This window comes from Eschrichtius robustus, chromosome 2 (genome assembly GCF_028021215.1).
Source record: "Eschrichtius robustus isolate mEscRob2 chromosome 2, mEscRob2.pri, whole genome shotgun sequence".
NCBI classification, from domain to species: Eukaryota; Metazoa; Chordata; class Mammalia; order Artiodactyla; family Eschrichtiidae; genus Eschrichtius; species Eschrichtius robustus.
Window position 1 is genome coordinate 82645247 of NC_090825.1, and position 16786 is coordinate 82662032.

The 16786-nt window shown below is 37.5% G+C and overlaps 1 protein-coding gene across 1 annotated transcript in view; it reads right to left on the bottom strand.

The window, feature by feature from the left end:
* SLCO4C1 (solute carrier organic anion transporter family member 4C1) overlaps nucleotides 1-11744 on the bottom strand; it is a 60382-nt gene extending 48638 nt beyond the window's left edge. Inside the window, exons 1-2 of the mRNA XM_068533989.1 lie at nucleotides 11399-11744; nucleotides 8070-8333 (exon numbers count right to left, since the gene is read on the bottom strand). Coding sequence (XP_068390090.1) covers nucleotides 8070-8333; nucleotides 11399-11744 — 610 coding nt within the window. The remainder of the gene's footprint in view (nucleotides 1-8069; nucleotides 8334-11398) is intronic.
* Nucleotides 11745-16786: the final 5042 nt, after the last annotated feature.

Genomic DNA, 16786 nt, shown 5'->3' on the forward strand with positions numbered 1-16786 from the left:
TATACCATTTTTTCTAGATTCCACACATATGCGTTATCGTACGACATTTGCTTTTCTCTTTCTGACTTACTTCACCCTGTATGATACTCTCTAGGTCCATCCACGTCTCTACAAATGACCCAAGTTCGTTCCTTTTTATGGCTGAGTAATATTCCGTTGTATATTTTAATACCTTCAGAAACTCTGCTTGGCAGATTGTATTTTGAGAAATGTTGGGACGTTACTTTCTCTTGTTCAAGGCCACTCATTTTAAAATTTATACCTATCTGCAAATTATAACTGTGGGCAGAACAGAGTTTGTGCTAACATCTCATTGACACATGCTTTCGTACTTATTTTTCTCAGTGAGTTTCCTCTATTTCAAAAGTTAGGTCATTTAAATTTCAACAAAACTGGCTACGTTAAGGTATGTAGTATTTCATGATGGCTGTGAAACTCCTATTTTAAAGGAAAATATAAAGCAATAATCCTGAAATGAAAAGAAACCTTTCTCTCTAGGCCAAAACTGACTTTACAAAATAAGTAAACAATAAACTGGACACATATTTCCCAGAGGCCAAGCAAAATTAAAGCAACCTGTATTGAACTGGTGGTTGAAAAACTCTTAAGATTCTTGGCCCTATGTCTTCTCCAATCTAGGCAAGCATTCCATATTAAACAACAACAACAAAAAAACCTTAAGAATACAAGACAAAGACAAAACACTAACTAAAAATTAAGTCTGACTTTGAGTCCCACTCTAATCATTTTCCTAGTTCAACATTTTTAGGTAGTCAGCCTGCGTAACCAAAGTCCTTTAATGCAGAATTCTCCCTGAAATACCATTTCTAAAATATTAGAAATTCAGTGATGAAGCAAAAGGGAAGTGTTGAGAGCTAATTCTTTTGAGAGAAAGGGATGGAAAAGAGAAACAAGAAAATAATACAACTTAGGAAAATTTATCCAACTATTGGTCAATAAAGAAAAAGAGCTTTACTGGATTTAGTAATTACTTCTCTACAATTCCTAAGTATTGCTATTTACTAATGGCCCCTGTCGCAAAGTTTCAAAGAGAAGAAAAGGTTATTTTGTTTACCAACATTAAATTAACTCATCCTAAGGATTAAATTAAAAAGTGCTTGGATGAAAACAAAATGTTATGTGGTAAAGATTTATTTATTCATTTATTACATTTTTTAAAATATTTAAAAGTTATATTAAAATATGTGTTATGTTAATGGTCTACTAAAATATATCAAAAGTGAGTGGCAAATATGATTTACTTGAAAATGTTTTATGACATTATTCTATCTTCAGGTTAACACATACCAAAATTAGCCCTTAGAAGCATTTTTCTCCCTTAAATTTAATTCTTCCTTTTTCGTGTGTTTGTCCGATAACAAGCAAAACTTCTCTTTGATAAATGTTATCTCCATTCAAAGATAGATAATCACGTCTAAACCTTATGTGTCCATTAAAACTTCCCTTAAAAAAATACTTTCCCAAACCTACTTAATTTATTTTTTATAGAACAATAGAAAATTCAAGTTGATTCCAAACACATTTTTCTACCTGTTTGCTAACTCTTAACCTCCTTCTGTGCAATTCTCACACCTGTGGAAATTATACATGCTTATCATATTTCATATTTTGTTTTCTTCTACTCACAAACTATATTACATTACTTTAATCTCCTCTTACAGAGATTATTTCATCCAAACTGAGCCTGAGTTTGGTTTACCTCAAGTTCAAAAAAACAACAGCAACAAAAAAAAGCACACAAGGGAATATGTTAATTCTCTCAATGTCAGTTTCAAATTAAATTACATGTATGACTTCAATTAATAATATGATTTCTTAATGTTATGCTCTTTAGGTTATTTATGTAATGTTACCTAAGAAGATTATACATTTCCCTGCTTCTAATTTATTTACAAAAAGCTTTCAACTAATTTGTTTTCCTTTTCTCACTTAAATTTCCAGTTTTCCTCTATATTCTCCTTAGAGTTGGATAAATAACTCAGATTTTTGGTTACAGGATCCCCTATTTGCAAAAGTGGGTTAATTCACTTGAGCAGACAAGTATAAAAAATAATGTAAAAATTTCAAAATAGCAACCAGACATTTTCATATATTGACTGTGGGAGAGTAACTGGTAAATCCCTTCCTAAAAGTCAGTGTGCCATTATCTATCAAAAATTAGAATGAGGAAGCCCTTCAAACCAATATTTTCATTTCAAGGAATGAAGACTAAAGAATGACTTGCACATTTACATAAACGTACATGTCCAAAAATATACATTGCAACATTGGATATATAGTATGCAGCTCACACTTAAGTCTAAACCTGAATTCTTGATTTTCACTCCCAATTCTTTTCTAACCCAGTCTTCCACATTAGAGTAAATGGCTCCAGTTGGTCAAACCAAATATGAAGGAGTCATTCCTTCTTCACAATCAATCCACTAGAAAGACCCATCTCTTTTTCCTTTAAAATACATTGAAACCCAAAGTTAGCAGAAGGAAAGAAATCATAAAGATCAGAGCAGAAATAAATGAAATAGAAACAAAGAAAACAATAGCAAAGATCAATAAAACTAAAAGCTGGTTCTTTGAGAAGATAAACAAAATTGATAAACCATTAGCCAGACTCATCAAGAAAAAGAGGAAAAGGACTCAAATCAATAAAATTAGAAATGAAAAAGGAGAAGTTACAACAGACACTGCAGAAATACAAAGCATCCTAAGAGACTACTACAAGCAACTCTATGCCAATAAAATGGACAACCTGGAAGAAATGGACAAATTCTTAGAAAGGTATAACCTTCCAAGACTGAACCAGGAAGAAATAGAAAATATGAACAGACCCATCACAAGTAATGAATTGAAACTGTGATTAAAAATCTTCCAACAAACAAAAGTCCAGGACCAGATGGCTTCACAGGTGAATTCTATCAAACATTTAGACAAGAGTTAACACCCATCCTTCTCAAGCTCTTCCAAAAAATTGCAGAGGAAGGAAAACTCCCAAACTCATGCTATGAGGCCACCATCACCCTGATACCAAAACCACACAAAGATACTACAAAAAAAGAAAATTACAGACCAATATCACTGATGAATATAGATGCAAAAACCCTCAACAAAATACTAGCAAACAGAATCCAGCAACACATTAAAAGGATCATACACCATGATCAAGTGAGATTTATCCCAGGGATGCAAGGATTCTTCAATATATGCAAATCAATCAATGTGATACACCATATTAACAAATTGAAGAATAAAAACCATATGATCATCTCAATAGATGCAGAAAAAGCTTTTGACAAAATTCAACACCCATTTATGAAAAAAACTCTCCAGAAAGTGGGCATAGAGGGAACCTACTTCAACATAATAAAGGCCATATATGACAAACCCACAGCCAACATCATTCTCAATGGTGAAAAAGAGAAAGCATTTCCTCTAAGATCAGGCACAAGACAAGGATGTCCACTCTCACCACTATTATTCAACATAGTTTTGGAAGTCCTAGCCACAGCAATCAGGGAAGAAAAAGAAATAAAAGGAATACAAATTGGAAAAGAAGAAGTAAAACTGTCACTGTTTTCAGATGACATGATACTATACATAGAGAATCCTAAAGATGCCACCTGAAAACTACTAGAGCTAATCAATGAATTTGGTAAAGTTGCAGGATACAAAATTAATGCACACAAATCTCTTGCATTCCTATACACTAATGATGAAAAATCTGAAAGAGAAATTAAGGAAACACTCCCATTTACCATTGCAACAAAAAGAATTAAATACCTAGGAACAAACCTACCTAGGGAGACAAAAGAACTGTATGCAGAAAACTATAAGACACTGATGAAAGAAATTAAAGATGATACCAACAGATGAAGAGATATACCATGTTCTTGGATTGGAAGAATCAACATTGTGAAAATGACTCTACTACCCAAAGCAATCTACAGATTCAATGCAATCCCTATCAAATTACCAATGGCATTTTTTACAGAAATAGAACAAACAATCTAAAAATTTGTATGGAGACACAAAAGACCCTGAATAGCCAAAGCAGTCTTGAGGGAAAAAAACGGAGTGGAGGAATCAGACTCCCTGACTTCAGACTATACTACAAAGCTACAGTAATCAAGACAATATGGTACTGGCACAAAAACAGAAATATAGATCAATGGAACAGGATAGAAAGGCCAGAGATAAACCCACACACCTATGGTCAACTAATCTATGACAAAGGAGGCAAGGATATATAATGGAGAAAAGACAGTCTCTTCAATAAGTGGTGCTGGGAAAACTGGACAGCTACATGAAAAAGAATGAAATTAGAACATTCTCTAACACCATAAACAAAAATAAACTCAAAATGGATTAGAGACCTAAATGTAAGACCGGACACTATAAAACTCTTAGAGGAAAACATAGGAAGAACACTCTTTGACGTAAATCACAGCAAGGTATTTTTTGATCCACCTCCTAGAGTAATGGAAATAAAAACAAAAATAAACAAATGGGACCTAATGAAACTTCAAAGCTTTTGCACAGCAAAGGAAACCATAAACAAGACGAAAAGACAACCCTCAGAATCGGAGAAAATATTTGCAAATGAATCATCAGACAAAGGATTAATCTCTAAAATATATAAACAGCTCATGCAGCTCAATATTAAAAAAACAAACAACCCAATCCAAAAATGGGCAGAAGACCTAAATAGACATTTCTCCAAAGAAGACATACAGATGACCAAGAAGCACATGAAAAGCTGCTCAACACTAATTATTAGAGAAATGCAAATCAAAACTACAATGAGGTATCACCTCACACCAGTTAGAATGGGCATCATCAGAAAATCTACAAACAACAAATGCTGGAGAGGGTGTGGAGAAAAGGGAACCCTCTTGCACTGTTGGTGGGAATGTAAATTGAGACAGCCACTATGGAGAACAGTATGGAAGTTCCTTAAAGAACTAAAAATAGAACTACCATATGACCTAGCAATTCCACTACTGGGCATATACCTAGAGAAAACCATAATTAAAAAAGACACATGCACCCCAACGTTCATTGCAGCACTATTTACAATAGCCAGGTCATGGAAGCAACCTAAACGCCCATCGACAGACGAATGGATAAAGAAGATGTGGTACATATATACAATGGAATATTACTCAGCCACAAAAAGGAACGAAATTGGGTCATTTGTAGAGACGTGGATGCATCTAGAGACTATCATACAGAGTGAAGTAAGTCAGAAAGAGAAAAACAAATATCGTATATTAACGCATATATGTGGAAGCTAGAAAATGGTACAGATGAACCGGTTTGCAGGGCAGAAATTGAGACACAGATGTAGAGAACAAACGTATGGATACCAAGGTGAGTGGTGGGGTGGTGGTGTGATGAATTGGGAGATTGGGATTGACATGTATACACTGAAGTGTATAAAATGGATGACTGGGCTTCCCTGGTGGCGCAGTGGTTGAGAATCTGCCTGCTAATGCAGGGGACACGGGTTCGAGCCCTGGTCTGGGAAGATCCCACATGCCGCGGAGCAACTAGGCCCGTGAGCCACAACTACTGAGCCTGCGCGTCTGGAGCCTGTGCTCCGCAGCAAGAGAGGCCGCGACAGTGAGAGGCCCGCGCACCGCGATCAAGAGTGGCCCCCGCTCGCCGCAACTAGAGAAAGCCCTCGCACAGAAACGAAGACCCAACACAGCAAAAATAAAATAAATTTAAAAAAAAAAAAAAAAAACATAAATAAGATCATGTACCTCCCTGTGTAAAACTCTCATGAATTCCCATTGCACTTGAAGGAAAATCCAAATGCCTCACACTGGGGTCTACCTGCCTCTCAAATTCATCTCACGCCACATTCTCCCTCGCTTTGATCATGCTGGCCAAAACTGACAATTCCGAAAACCAGCCAAGCTGTTTCCTGCTCCAAAGCCCGTGATCATTTTTTCTCCTGCCTGGATATCATCTTCCTTGGCTGGGTCCTCATTATCCAGTTTTTAATCACAATGGCCTTTCCTTGCCCACAAATTTTCCCTTTTGTACACTATTACTTCACACTACTTGTTCTGTTATACACTCACCTCAATCTTCAGTTATCTTGTTTGTTTATTTTGTGTTTCCTCCCACTAGTATATAAAATCCAGAGGGCATGAAACAGTTTCACTGCTATTATTTCAGCATCATGTATAGTCAATATCAATAAATATTCATCATAACGAATGGCAGAATAATGTAAGGGCAACCTGAGTTTTTGCTTTTATTTGCCACAGATAAACTATTATTTAAATTATGAGTCTTAATTTAGTGTAAAAATTTTACAGATCAGCCAATTCCTCTACCTAATCTACCTCAACTAAAATAATGAAAAATATCAATATGAATTTGGTGAAAACCTGCACAATATACAATAATGTACTAAAAGTTTATAACCTGGCTTCAGCAACCTTCTTGGCTTCATCTCTGGCCACAAACACACCTTAATTTGTGGCCATTTCCCTTTAGTAAATATAAATTATTCAGACTGGCTGCAACTCAACACACGTATGGCAAGAGAAGAAGCTAAGAAGACGGCTGAGGACGAATCAGGCTTCTGCACTGGACTAAGTGTTTATGTTTTAGTTTAGAGAGTCAAAGATTTTTTTTAACAAAGTCTGTATACTTTAAGAACAAACAGGGCATCTGATCAACTGGAAAAATGAGGGATTAGATTCAGTACAAAGATCAACACCTAAATACTACAGACACAATAATATTTTTGCTATCATAGACTCAGTTTCGTATTTCTTGTGTGACAGGCTAAAATTCAGCTTTTCCCTTTCCTCTTTGAAATTAAGATTTCAAAGGTATTATACTAAAGCCTACATGTGTTTTTCCCAAATCTACCCCCAGAGAAAGTATGTGAAGTTGGCCTGATAAAATCCTGTGGAATCTTAGATAATATACTAGAATCTAGTAACTGTTCTTTCTACTGATAACACATTCACCGTATCCAATTCATTCCAAACTGTATCACATTTTTAAAACATCCTCTCTTGGGCCATATGCTTGCATATTCTATTTTTATTTCCAAAATGAAGTCTGCTTTCTAAATAAGTGCACTCCTAAAACCATGCTGCATGATATATACTTTGTTATTGAAAATATTTTCCCATTTGTTGTCATTCTATAATTGGGAAATAGATTTAGGGAAATGTTAACACTTTAATATGAATTTTCAAAATTAATACAAATATAACAATCTTAACTTTTTAAAAATAATGCCTATTGTGCAGGAGGCCCCAGTTCTCCTTTCTTCTTACTATAAGCCTTTTCTTCATTTACCTAACCTATCAAAACTTCAGATTTTGTAGCCCTCTGATTTTATTTCAATACTTGCTATTAAAAGTCTCAGGAAGGACAAAAAATGTTAAGGTCTACTTTCATTAGCACATTTCTTGGGCTCTACCATAATCGTTTTTCCATTAAAAAGGATTCTTTGGGGGAAAGAAAAGGGAAGAAATATAAATAATCAAACTTCCTTTCTGAGCCTTTAAATAATGTACTGACCAGAGCAACACTTTAGGTAACTCGTGAAGTTCTGTGTCTCTAAACTAGAGTCAAAAGTAAAGCTAGTTTCAGTTCTCAGGAAAAGCCCCACTCCTATAAGTTTTACCTCTCTTTCTCAAATCAGGAGTCAACATGTCCAGGGTGCAGAGCTATAAGCACAGTAAATAAAACCATAAAGGGAAAAACTAGATCTTAGAACCCCAGTGAAGTCACACCACCTGTAAACCAAAACAAGTCATGTCTTTTCTGAGGAAGATTGTGTATAATATGGGGAATGAGTATTCGAGGATTAAAAACTTGGAGAACCACTGAAGGGATGAATAATGTGCAATCTGTCTCAGTAATCTCCTAACACAATTCACATCATAACAAAGCAGTGAGCAGTGGAAGAGACCAGCCCTTACCCTATTTACCCATACAAGTGAGCTGCAATATAGAGTTGCAGTATAACATAGTTTCATACTACTTCTTAAAATAAGCAAAACACAACAGAAACTTACCTTCAAAAAGGGACCCGAATTGGTATTTTCCACTAAAAAATTTTGGCAATGAATATACAAGTGCTCCCAATCCTATCATAAAGGATGCAAATGCAAGCCATCTTGGTTGGTGTCCTCTTTCACCAATGAATGATACAAATAAAGACAACAAACAGAATGCGATATCATAGCTTGATGATATCAAGCCTGTCAGGGAACTCTTCAATTCATAGCGCTTCTCAATAGTGGAAATGCTAATATTTACTAGGCCATTTACCACCATACCTAAAAGAGAGAAGAGGAAATTTAAGTGCATTATTACAACTTTACCACATAGATTATGATTATTAACGACATACTAAAATTTGATTGTTTGTTTCTTTTGATATTTTTAAATGTACCAATTTTAAAAATCTCAAAGTTTCAAAGCTAAGCAAGCCAAACATATTTCCTTTACAAATCAGTTCGCTTTTAAATTATACACTTGTGAATTTTCAGATGTGAAATAAAATTGATGCTTATCACATACTGAATTATAACTAACTTCATTTTTCTTTAAATGACAAAAAGACTGGTAAAGTCTCATGAGGCTGGTTTGCTAGAGAGTTTCCAGGTGTAGCATAGTCCCATGGACCTCGCTTGAAAGAGTACAAAATGTACAGGTGATTGAGAGGTCAAATACTAAAACTGCTCAAATTACTCAATCTTTAAACATATTTATAACATGAGATCCTTGACTTAGTCTTAAGAAAGGTGAAATTGAGTTCTCAAACCTCTATTTTCTTCTAGCACTCTTTAAAGTTATCATTTAAAAGTTCCTGGGGCAAAAATAACAAACTCAAAGTCTTATTTTAACCCCTGGCATTCTAAATAATAGGCAAAGTAACAGAAAAAAGAAAAATAAAAAACCCTTATACTTCATCTGCTCATTATAACCATGATGAAGGAATACAAGATAAACAAGGAAACGTTGAAAATCCAATTTTGACTGACAACAAAAATGTTCTGTTTGGATATAGATTAAATATGCAGAAGTTTAAACATTACTATAAAGTGAAAATAAAAAGCATCTGATCAAATTACGAAGTTTTTAACTGATTATTCCTTTTACTTAAGAGGCTACCATGAATTGTTTTCATTCATTAATTAATAGAAAGAGTATATCCAAGTCATGATCTCTATAATCTCTTCAAATTTTGCTTTATCAAGGCTGTAACTAGGAATGTATTTCAAGAAAATTTATATAAGTTTTAAAAGTCCTAACATGATTTTTACTTTTATGCCAGTTTAATAAATTTATAAGCCAATTTATAATTCTTGATGTTTTAAGATAAAATTTCTAAGGTACCTAGGAATGACACATTTATAAGGAGATAAGGTTGTCTGAGAATTTGAAAATTTCCCATCTAAAATCAACTTTCCAACACACTTGCCATACTGATTAAAAGTCAGTCATTAGAACTCACTGTTTTTATGGTAAAAAATTTTCTAAGAAAGCAAATTTGCAAACTCTTATGGAAATATAGCACTTTAAGCCTATGATCTCAATGTGAATTCTATGCTACACAAGTTCCAAGAACTTTGCTTTTAAAAAAAAGAAATTTCATGAAACATTGCATACTATGTTGTCTATTGTAAATGCATGAAGCTATGAGGTACATTAGGCAATTAAGTGCTAAGAGAAATCCTGTTTATCTTTGAGAAGTGCTGGGTTAAGTAAACTCACTTGACAAGTTTCGGGTCTTTTTTACCGATTAATCACCTATTACTATATCATGGAAATGGTCTTCCGAAGGATCTTGTTTGAAAAACACAAAAATAATGTTTTCAGTCATTCAGACTTAAACCAAAATAAGAACTTACTGGGTCACTTTCATCTCAGATTATGCTTCTGAAATTGGAGATTTCTAGGTAGAGTAGCTCCAGGCTAAACTTGACACATTTCTCTAAGAATTTCAATTATATTCAATAATAATTTTAAACAATATTTTATATTAAATGCAAAATTATATATTCTGGAATCATATTGAAATTTCAGAATACGTTTAAGATAATACACAAGACAAGGAATTTTTTACTTGTGTCCAATTTCTTTGAACTTTGCATTCCTTTGACACTAAGATGCTTCACAATCACTGATTTTGGACAACTGAGATCAAGATGTTGAGAGAAGGCCAACTTTGGTGGGGACAAGAAAGGTGGAAAAGGAAGTAACTCTTTAGCACAAAACTGTTGCTAGTAGAAGAGCTGCAGACTCACAATCAACAAATATTTACTCAGCACCTAACCTGTGCAAGGGACACTGAGTTGCTTTAAGACAGTGGAGCAGGAATAAGAACAGGAAGAATATATTTAGATATAGTCTTCTGTTAATCTTAAAAAAGAGCAATTTCAACCCACCTCCTCCCCCAATTTTTTTTTTATTACATTTCTTTCAATCAGTCCTTGATTGCCTCTTTACAAAATATTTTTTAAACTATGACTCAAGTGACCAAAAAATATCTACATACCATCAAATTCTAGCTAACCATCAGCATGTCCTTGAAGATGCTACACTTTAATGCCCCCCTCCTTAATTTGTCGCCTTAGTGTAACTTCCCATTTCTTTCATTCCCCGCCATGCTTTCTTTCAGGAGAGTCATTGTCCCTCGGCCCTACTACTCACTCCTCCAAATCAGGCTTAGATTGCAAACTCCTGAGGGTATAAACCTGGACTTTATCAGTAACTCCCGAGAGAATCTAAAAGAGATCCTTGAACAAACTGCCTTACCAGTTAACAACGCCTGAAGCCTTTGCGGATTTACTCACTGGGCTCCACGTGTGCATCCAATACACTCAAACTATACTCACAAAACACGAATGCCTAGATCTAACCGATACCATATATTTTCAACAAGTTTCTCCTTCGAGAACCACCCTACCTCAACTGCAAATTTATTAATTCTTCTCTTCCAGAAACAACGTAAAAAAAATCCTTTTAATAAGGGGGTTTAGCAAAATGTATGTTTTTGTAACGTACAGTGTATCTCCCCCGCCCCACCCCCCCAGCAAAAGGTTCCCGAAGGAAGGCTCCACTCATCTTCTTTGTAGGAATCGAATCGGCTAGACTGAGGTAGAACACTAAAGAGAAAAAGCTTGTATGGCAAGTTTTAAATGTTTCCATAAAAGAGAAGCTAAAATGTAGATACCTGAACCTCGTAGGCTGACGTCGGTGCGAGCGCTTCCAAGTCCCAAGCCTGGGGCCACCTAGCTCGGCGCGTCGACCCCTCGGGCTCGCGGCGCACCTGCCCTCTCCTCCCCGCCGGCCCCCCGCTGGCCCACCGCCCTCTCGAGCCGGCTCTGGACCTTACCTTGCGTGAGGGCCAAAAGGCAATAGTGAAACAGAAAGCCCTGGGGCGTGTTGCAGCACTGGAGACACTGGGGTTGGAAGTTCCCCCACCCGCAGGGCCCCTCCTCATACTCTGACAGTGACTCTGGCCCGGACCGCTCCTGGGAGCCAGGAGGAGTTACTGAAGAAAGAGGTGGCTCCGGGGACTTCTGGGGCTCCTGAGGCTCCTGCGGCGGCGAACCCTCTCTCAGGGGATTGGTGGACGAGACAGAGACCTCGACGGAAGAGGACGATGGACACAAACGGCGCGGGCTGTACGGACTGGAGGCGACGAAAGCCGGGTTCTCGATGCCTTTGCAGCCCTTCATGATCAGGGTGGATTCTCCCGACTCCCGTGCGCCGGAGCCGCAAAAAACTAGGTCCCGCTCTGGCTCCTCCTCCGGGCAGGTGGCAGCGCCCCCGTGCGGGAAGAGTTCCCGCCTGCCGGGCGTCCGTCTGCAGGGGCTCTCGCCGCCGCTGGGACCCTCCTCAGCCAACTCGCGGCCGCCGGCGGCGCAGAACGCGGGCGTCTGGCCCCGCCGTTGTGTAGTTGGCGCTCCGCCGCGCCTCACCTGTCGCGTGGGCGTGCGGCCCGGCGGCCGCCACGTGAAGGGGAGAGGGCCCTCAGCCCACCTCGCTGCTTCCCAGAGCCCAGGGACTGAGAACCAAATAAAGGCTGTGAGAGTCTCCTGGCCCTAAAGTTCCCCCTGGGTGCTGCCGGGAAGGCGGTAAACACAGTTGCATCAGGAGATCGTTCAAGAAAATATCCGGCGGTTTTCTTCCCTTGCTGCTTACCAAACCAGGCTAGGTCTGGACTCCAAGAATCAAGCAGCCACAGGTACAATACTTTGGATTCCATGAGCAACGTGGTAAGACTTTCACCTGTAACCCTCCCTAGAAACGAAATCCCCAGCCGCCCTTCAACACCGCAGCCATTAGCACCACGACAGAACCCCTTTTTTTGGCTTTCACTTCCCCCAAACTGAAGGAATAGGAACTCAGAAACTTTAAAGCCATATATATAATATTCTTTCTGCTGTACATTGCCTATCTTAAGATTAACAATAGTGATAGTCGTGTAAATAATTTCTACCTGTGGAATAAATAAGAAAAACACTTTGAAGAACTGAAACCATTATGCTAATTGTAGTTACAATTCATTCATTCATCCTTTCATTCATTCATCAAAACATATTTATTTCCTGAGTGCCGAACACTGTTCTAAGCTCTGGGGGTACAATAGTGCACAAAAACTGACAAACACCCCTACCCTTATGGTGCTTTCATTCTAATGGGAGACAGACAATAAGTAATAAATATGTAGTACATCTCTACATATGCTATGGAGAAAAGTAAAGCAAGGACAGGCTGGAAAGTGTGCGTGTGTGTTAAGGGAAGGGGGAGAATTTGATGCAATATTTTAAAGAGGGTGGTCAGGGAAGGCCTCGCTGAGAAGGTGATATTTGAGCAAACAACTGAAGAAAGTTAAGGGAGGGAGCCTGGTATATTGGGGAAGTAGTGTGACTGCGGTGGAATGAGATGGTTGGAGAGCAGTTGGAGTTGAAGGCAGGTAAAGGGGTGCAGGTGGGGTGAGGGAGAAGTGATTGGGGCCAGACCCTGTAGGCTATTATAAGGACTTTAGCTTTTATTGTGATTAAAATAAGAAGGTTTGGAGCTAAGGAGTGACATGATCATGGTATGATTAAATTTTCAAAGGACCCATTCTCTGTCCCCTTCTGAAGGTATACTAATACATCCCAAAGTAATATATTTTAAACAGAGACGTTTTTAAAACTATATATCATGGTCCTGGAATGTTTATCTTTCCCTAAATGAACTATTTATTCCAATAAGGAACATAATAAAAACCACAAATATTTTCTTTTTGCTATGTAATCAGGACTACATAACACAAAGCTGTTATGCTTCATAAGACTGCAGATTGTTAAGGAAACTACTTCCTCAAATCTAATTGTTGGTTGTAAAACTTCTCAAACAATATGTCTGAACTACCTTTAGCAAAGTTAATAGAGGTCTCAGATATTACTGGATACTATATGGTATATGATATTTTCAGTACGTTAGTACTATTATGTATAAGGGTCCTTTCATCGAAAGTTAGAGTACTTCACTAAATATTAATTAATCATGCTATCAAGTTCTAGAGATAGTTTTCAAGTCTTCCTATCCTCATTTAACACCTGGCTGGTTGCCTGCCCAAGAAGCTACTTCTAGATTCAGTGCTAATACCTCTCAAATAGCAATGATTTGGTAGCATATGATGATCATATCCAAGTGTAGCCTTAAACCCAGAGAAAAGAGTATGGTGATGGAAGGTTTACCTCTCATCCTGAAACAAGATGTTTTTATTTATAACTGTAGACAGTAGGCTCACTTAAAGTGGCCTAGAGGAATATTTTCCAAACACTATTACCTTTTAATGAAATAAAGTAGAATTCAGAAGAAAAAAAATACACAGTGCATGACACAGTACATTTTCACAAGTACTATTTTGTGAAAATTTTGTTTCACTTATACACCTATTTTACTGAGTTGAAGGATTAAGATATAAAACATTTATCTTATTTTGAACAGACATACATTCTGTTCTTTATTCCCTCACAGTCAAAAAAAGTCTAGACTGGCCTAGAACCTAAGGAAAGAGCAGAAGTAGGAGCTAACATTTTTTAAATGTCTGCTATATATCCCATTATTAATCCTTACAAGAGCAGTATCTATTATCATCTTTATTTTACATATTAAAGAAACTACATTCCAGAGAGGATTAGCAACTCTTCCAATGTCATATAGCTAATAAAGAGCCAACCTTATTAAGGATTTGAACTTAGTTCTCTCAGTTAGGTATCTTCCCTGGACATTGCATTTTCTCTCTTATAATTGTTACAGCCTGTCTTCGTGGTTAGGATTATTGCATAGCAATTCTGAGAGATCAAAACTCCTATTTATCTCGTATTGATGAGATTTAGAAGACTAATGCTGCTCTGAATTCCCCAGATTTGGCAGATATTCAAATTAGGCTTGGTATGTAATCCTCCTAGGCCTTCTATTGAAAAAAGTTTCGACAAAAATAAACTTACAGTAGTGTTTAAATGTGTAAATAGATATGATCACCATTTTATCTATGAAATATGAATTAATTTAACCAATCAGCAAAGTTTGCTTTGATGAGATGTAAATACATTCATGGTTTAAGACTACTTTGCAGCTTTGAGTGAACAAATTCAGACTATCGAAATCAAAGTAGCATAATCTTTATGCACTTAAATCCATACTGTCTAAGGAGAAATCTCCACTGTTGCAGTGAGGAAGAGTAGAATTTTGTTAAAAGATTAGCAAAAGCGCTATTTCTTCGTGCTGAGTACTTTTTTTTTTTTTAATTTATTTATTTTTGGCTGTGTTGGGTCTGTTGCTGAGCGCGGGCTTCCTCTAGTTGCAGCAAGAGGGGGCTACTCTTCTTTGCGGTGCAGGCTTCTCACTGCGGTAGCTTCTCTCGTTGTGGAACATGGGCTCTAGGCGCGCGGGCTTCAGTAGTTGCAGCACGTGAGCTCAGTAGTTGTGGCTCACAGGCTCTACAGCACAGGCTCAGTAGTTGTGGCGCAAGGGTTTAGTTGCTCCGTGGCATGTGGGATCTTCCCAGACCAGGGATCAAACCCATGTGCCCTGCATTGGCAGGCAGATTCTCAACCACTGGGCCACCAGGGAAGCCCCGTGCTGAGTACTTCTTGGTCTTCATGAAATTGTTATCAACACTACTTTCCTGTTCCCTTAAGTTCAGGTTTGCAACAAAGACAAAACAAAACAACTTTATGGATTTTGTCTGTGATAATTCTGTGGAAAATTGTCATTTTAAAATTCTTTGTTCAACTTAGGGTAAATCTGATGAGCATAGTCAAGATACCATCTTAAGTTTCAGGAAGTAATTAATAAATTGCTATTTTTTTAGCAAATTTCATTTGCTATATTTTTAAACTATGCAGAATGGGAGAAAGAACAGTATCCAGATTTTAAAGTAGAACTCCACCAATGTACACAGAAGCAGATGTCCCTGCCTATGGGTTTCATTTTCTGGGATGTGCAGTAGGTCTGCCCTATCAGGAACTGGATGAACCTAGGTAAAGTGGCTTAATGACAGAAGCTTTCAAGATTATCCCACCAACTCCCCTTGCTCTGAGTCCATCCTTAAAAGCATTCTAAGGATTATATTTTTGCCTTCGAAGTAGGTATGCCTATAGGGTGAAAATGTACTTATATGCCTATTTGAGTATTTTATCATATTCTTTTCTGTTTGCTTTTAATACTTTATTAGTTCCCTTCCAGTTTCAGACTGATGTGAAATCTTTAGCAGTATAACACTATGAGGCTCATAGAATATTAAAATTGGAGGGATCTTGAGGAAGCCTGAATAGAAAGATGGTCAAACGCAGATATTTTTGAGATAATTTAAAATTTCAGCATTCATATACACAATACACAATACTATATATATAATGGATAACTAATAAGGACCTACTGTATAGTCCAAGAACTCTTCTCAATACTCTGTAATGACCTATATGGGAAGAGTGGACATATGTATATGTATAACTGATTTACTTTGCTGTACAGCAGAAACTAACACAACATTATAAATCAAATATACTCCAATAAAAATTTTTTTAAAAAGAAAAAAACAAAGCAAAACAAACAAAAAAGAAGGAAGCAACACCAGAAAAAATTTTTTTAAAAATCCCAACATTAAATATTTATTAACACCACTAGATCTTATATTAACTAAATAAAAGCAGAAAAGCAATGAAGCAATCTAAGTGATCCTCCTAGTATTCTTCACTTTAAATGCTCTAGAAAATGTATAATTAAAAATAAATTGGGCTTCCCTGGTGGCGCAGTGGTTGACAGTCTGCCTGCCACTGCAGGAGACACGGGTTCGGGCCCTGGTCTGGGAAGATCCCACATGCCGCGGAGCAACTAGGCCCATGAGCCACACTACTGAGCCTGCGCGTCTGGAGCTTGTGCTCCACAGCAAGAGAGGCCGCGATAGTGAGAGGCCCACACACCGCGATGAAGAGTGGCCCCTGCTCACTGCAACTGGAGAAAGCCCTCGCACAGAAACAAAGACCCAACACAGCCATAAATTAATTAATTAATTAATTAAAAAAAAAAAAAAAAGGGCTTCCCTGGTGGCGCAGTGGTTGAGAATCAGCCTGCTAATGCAGGAGACACGGGTTCGAGCCCTGGTCTGGGAAGATCCCACATGCCGCGGAGCAACTAGGCCCGTGAGCCACAACTACTGAGCCTGCGCGTCTGGAGCCTGTGCGCCACGACAAGAGAGGCCACAACAGTGAAAGGCCTG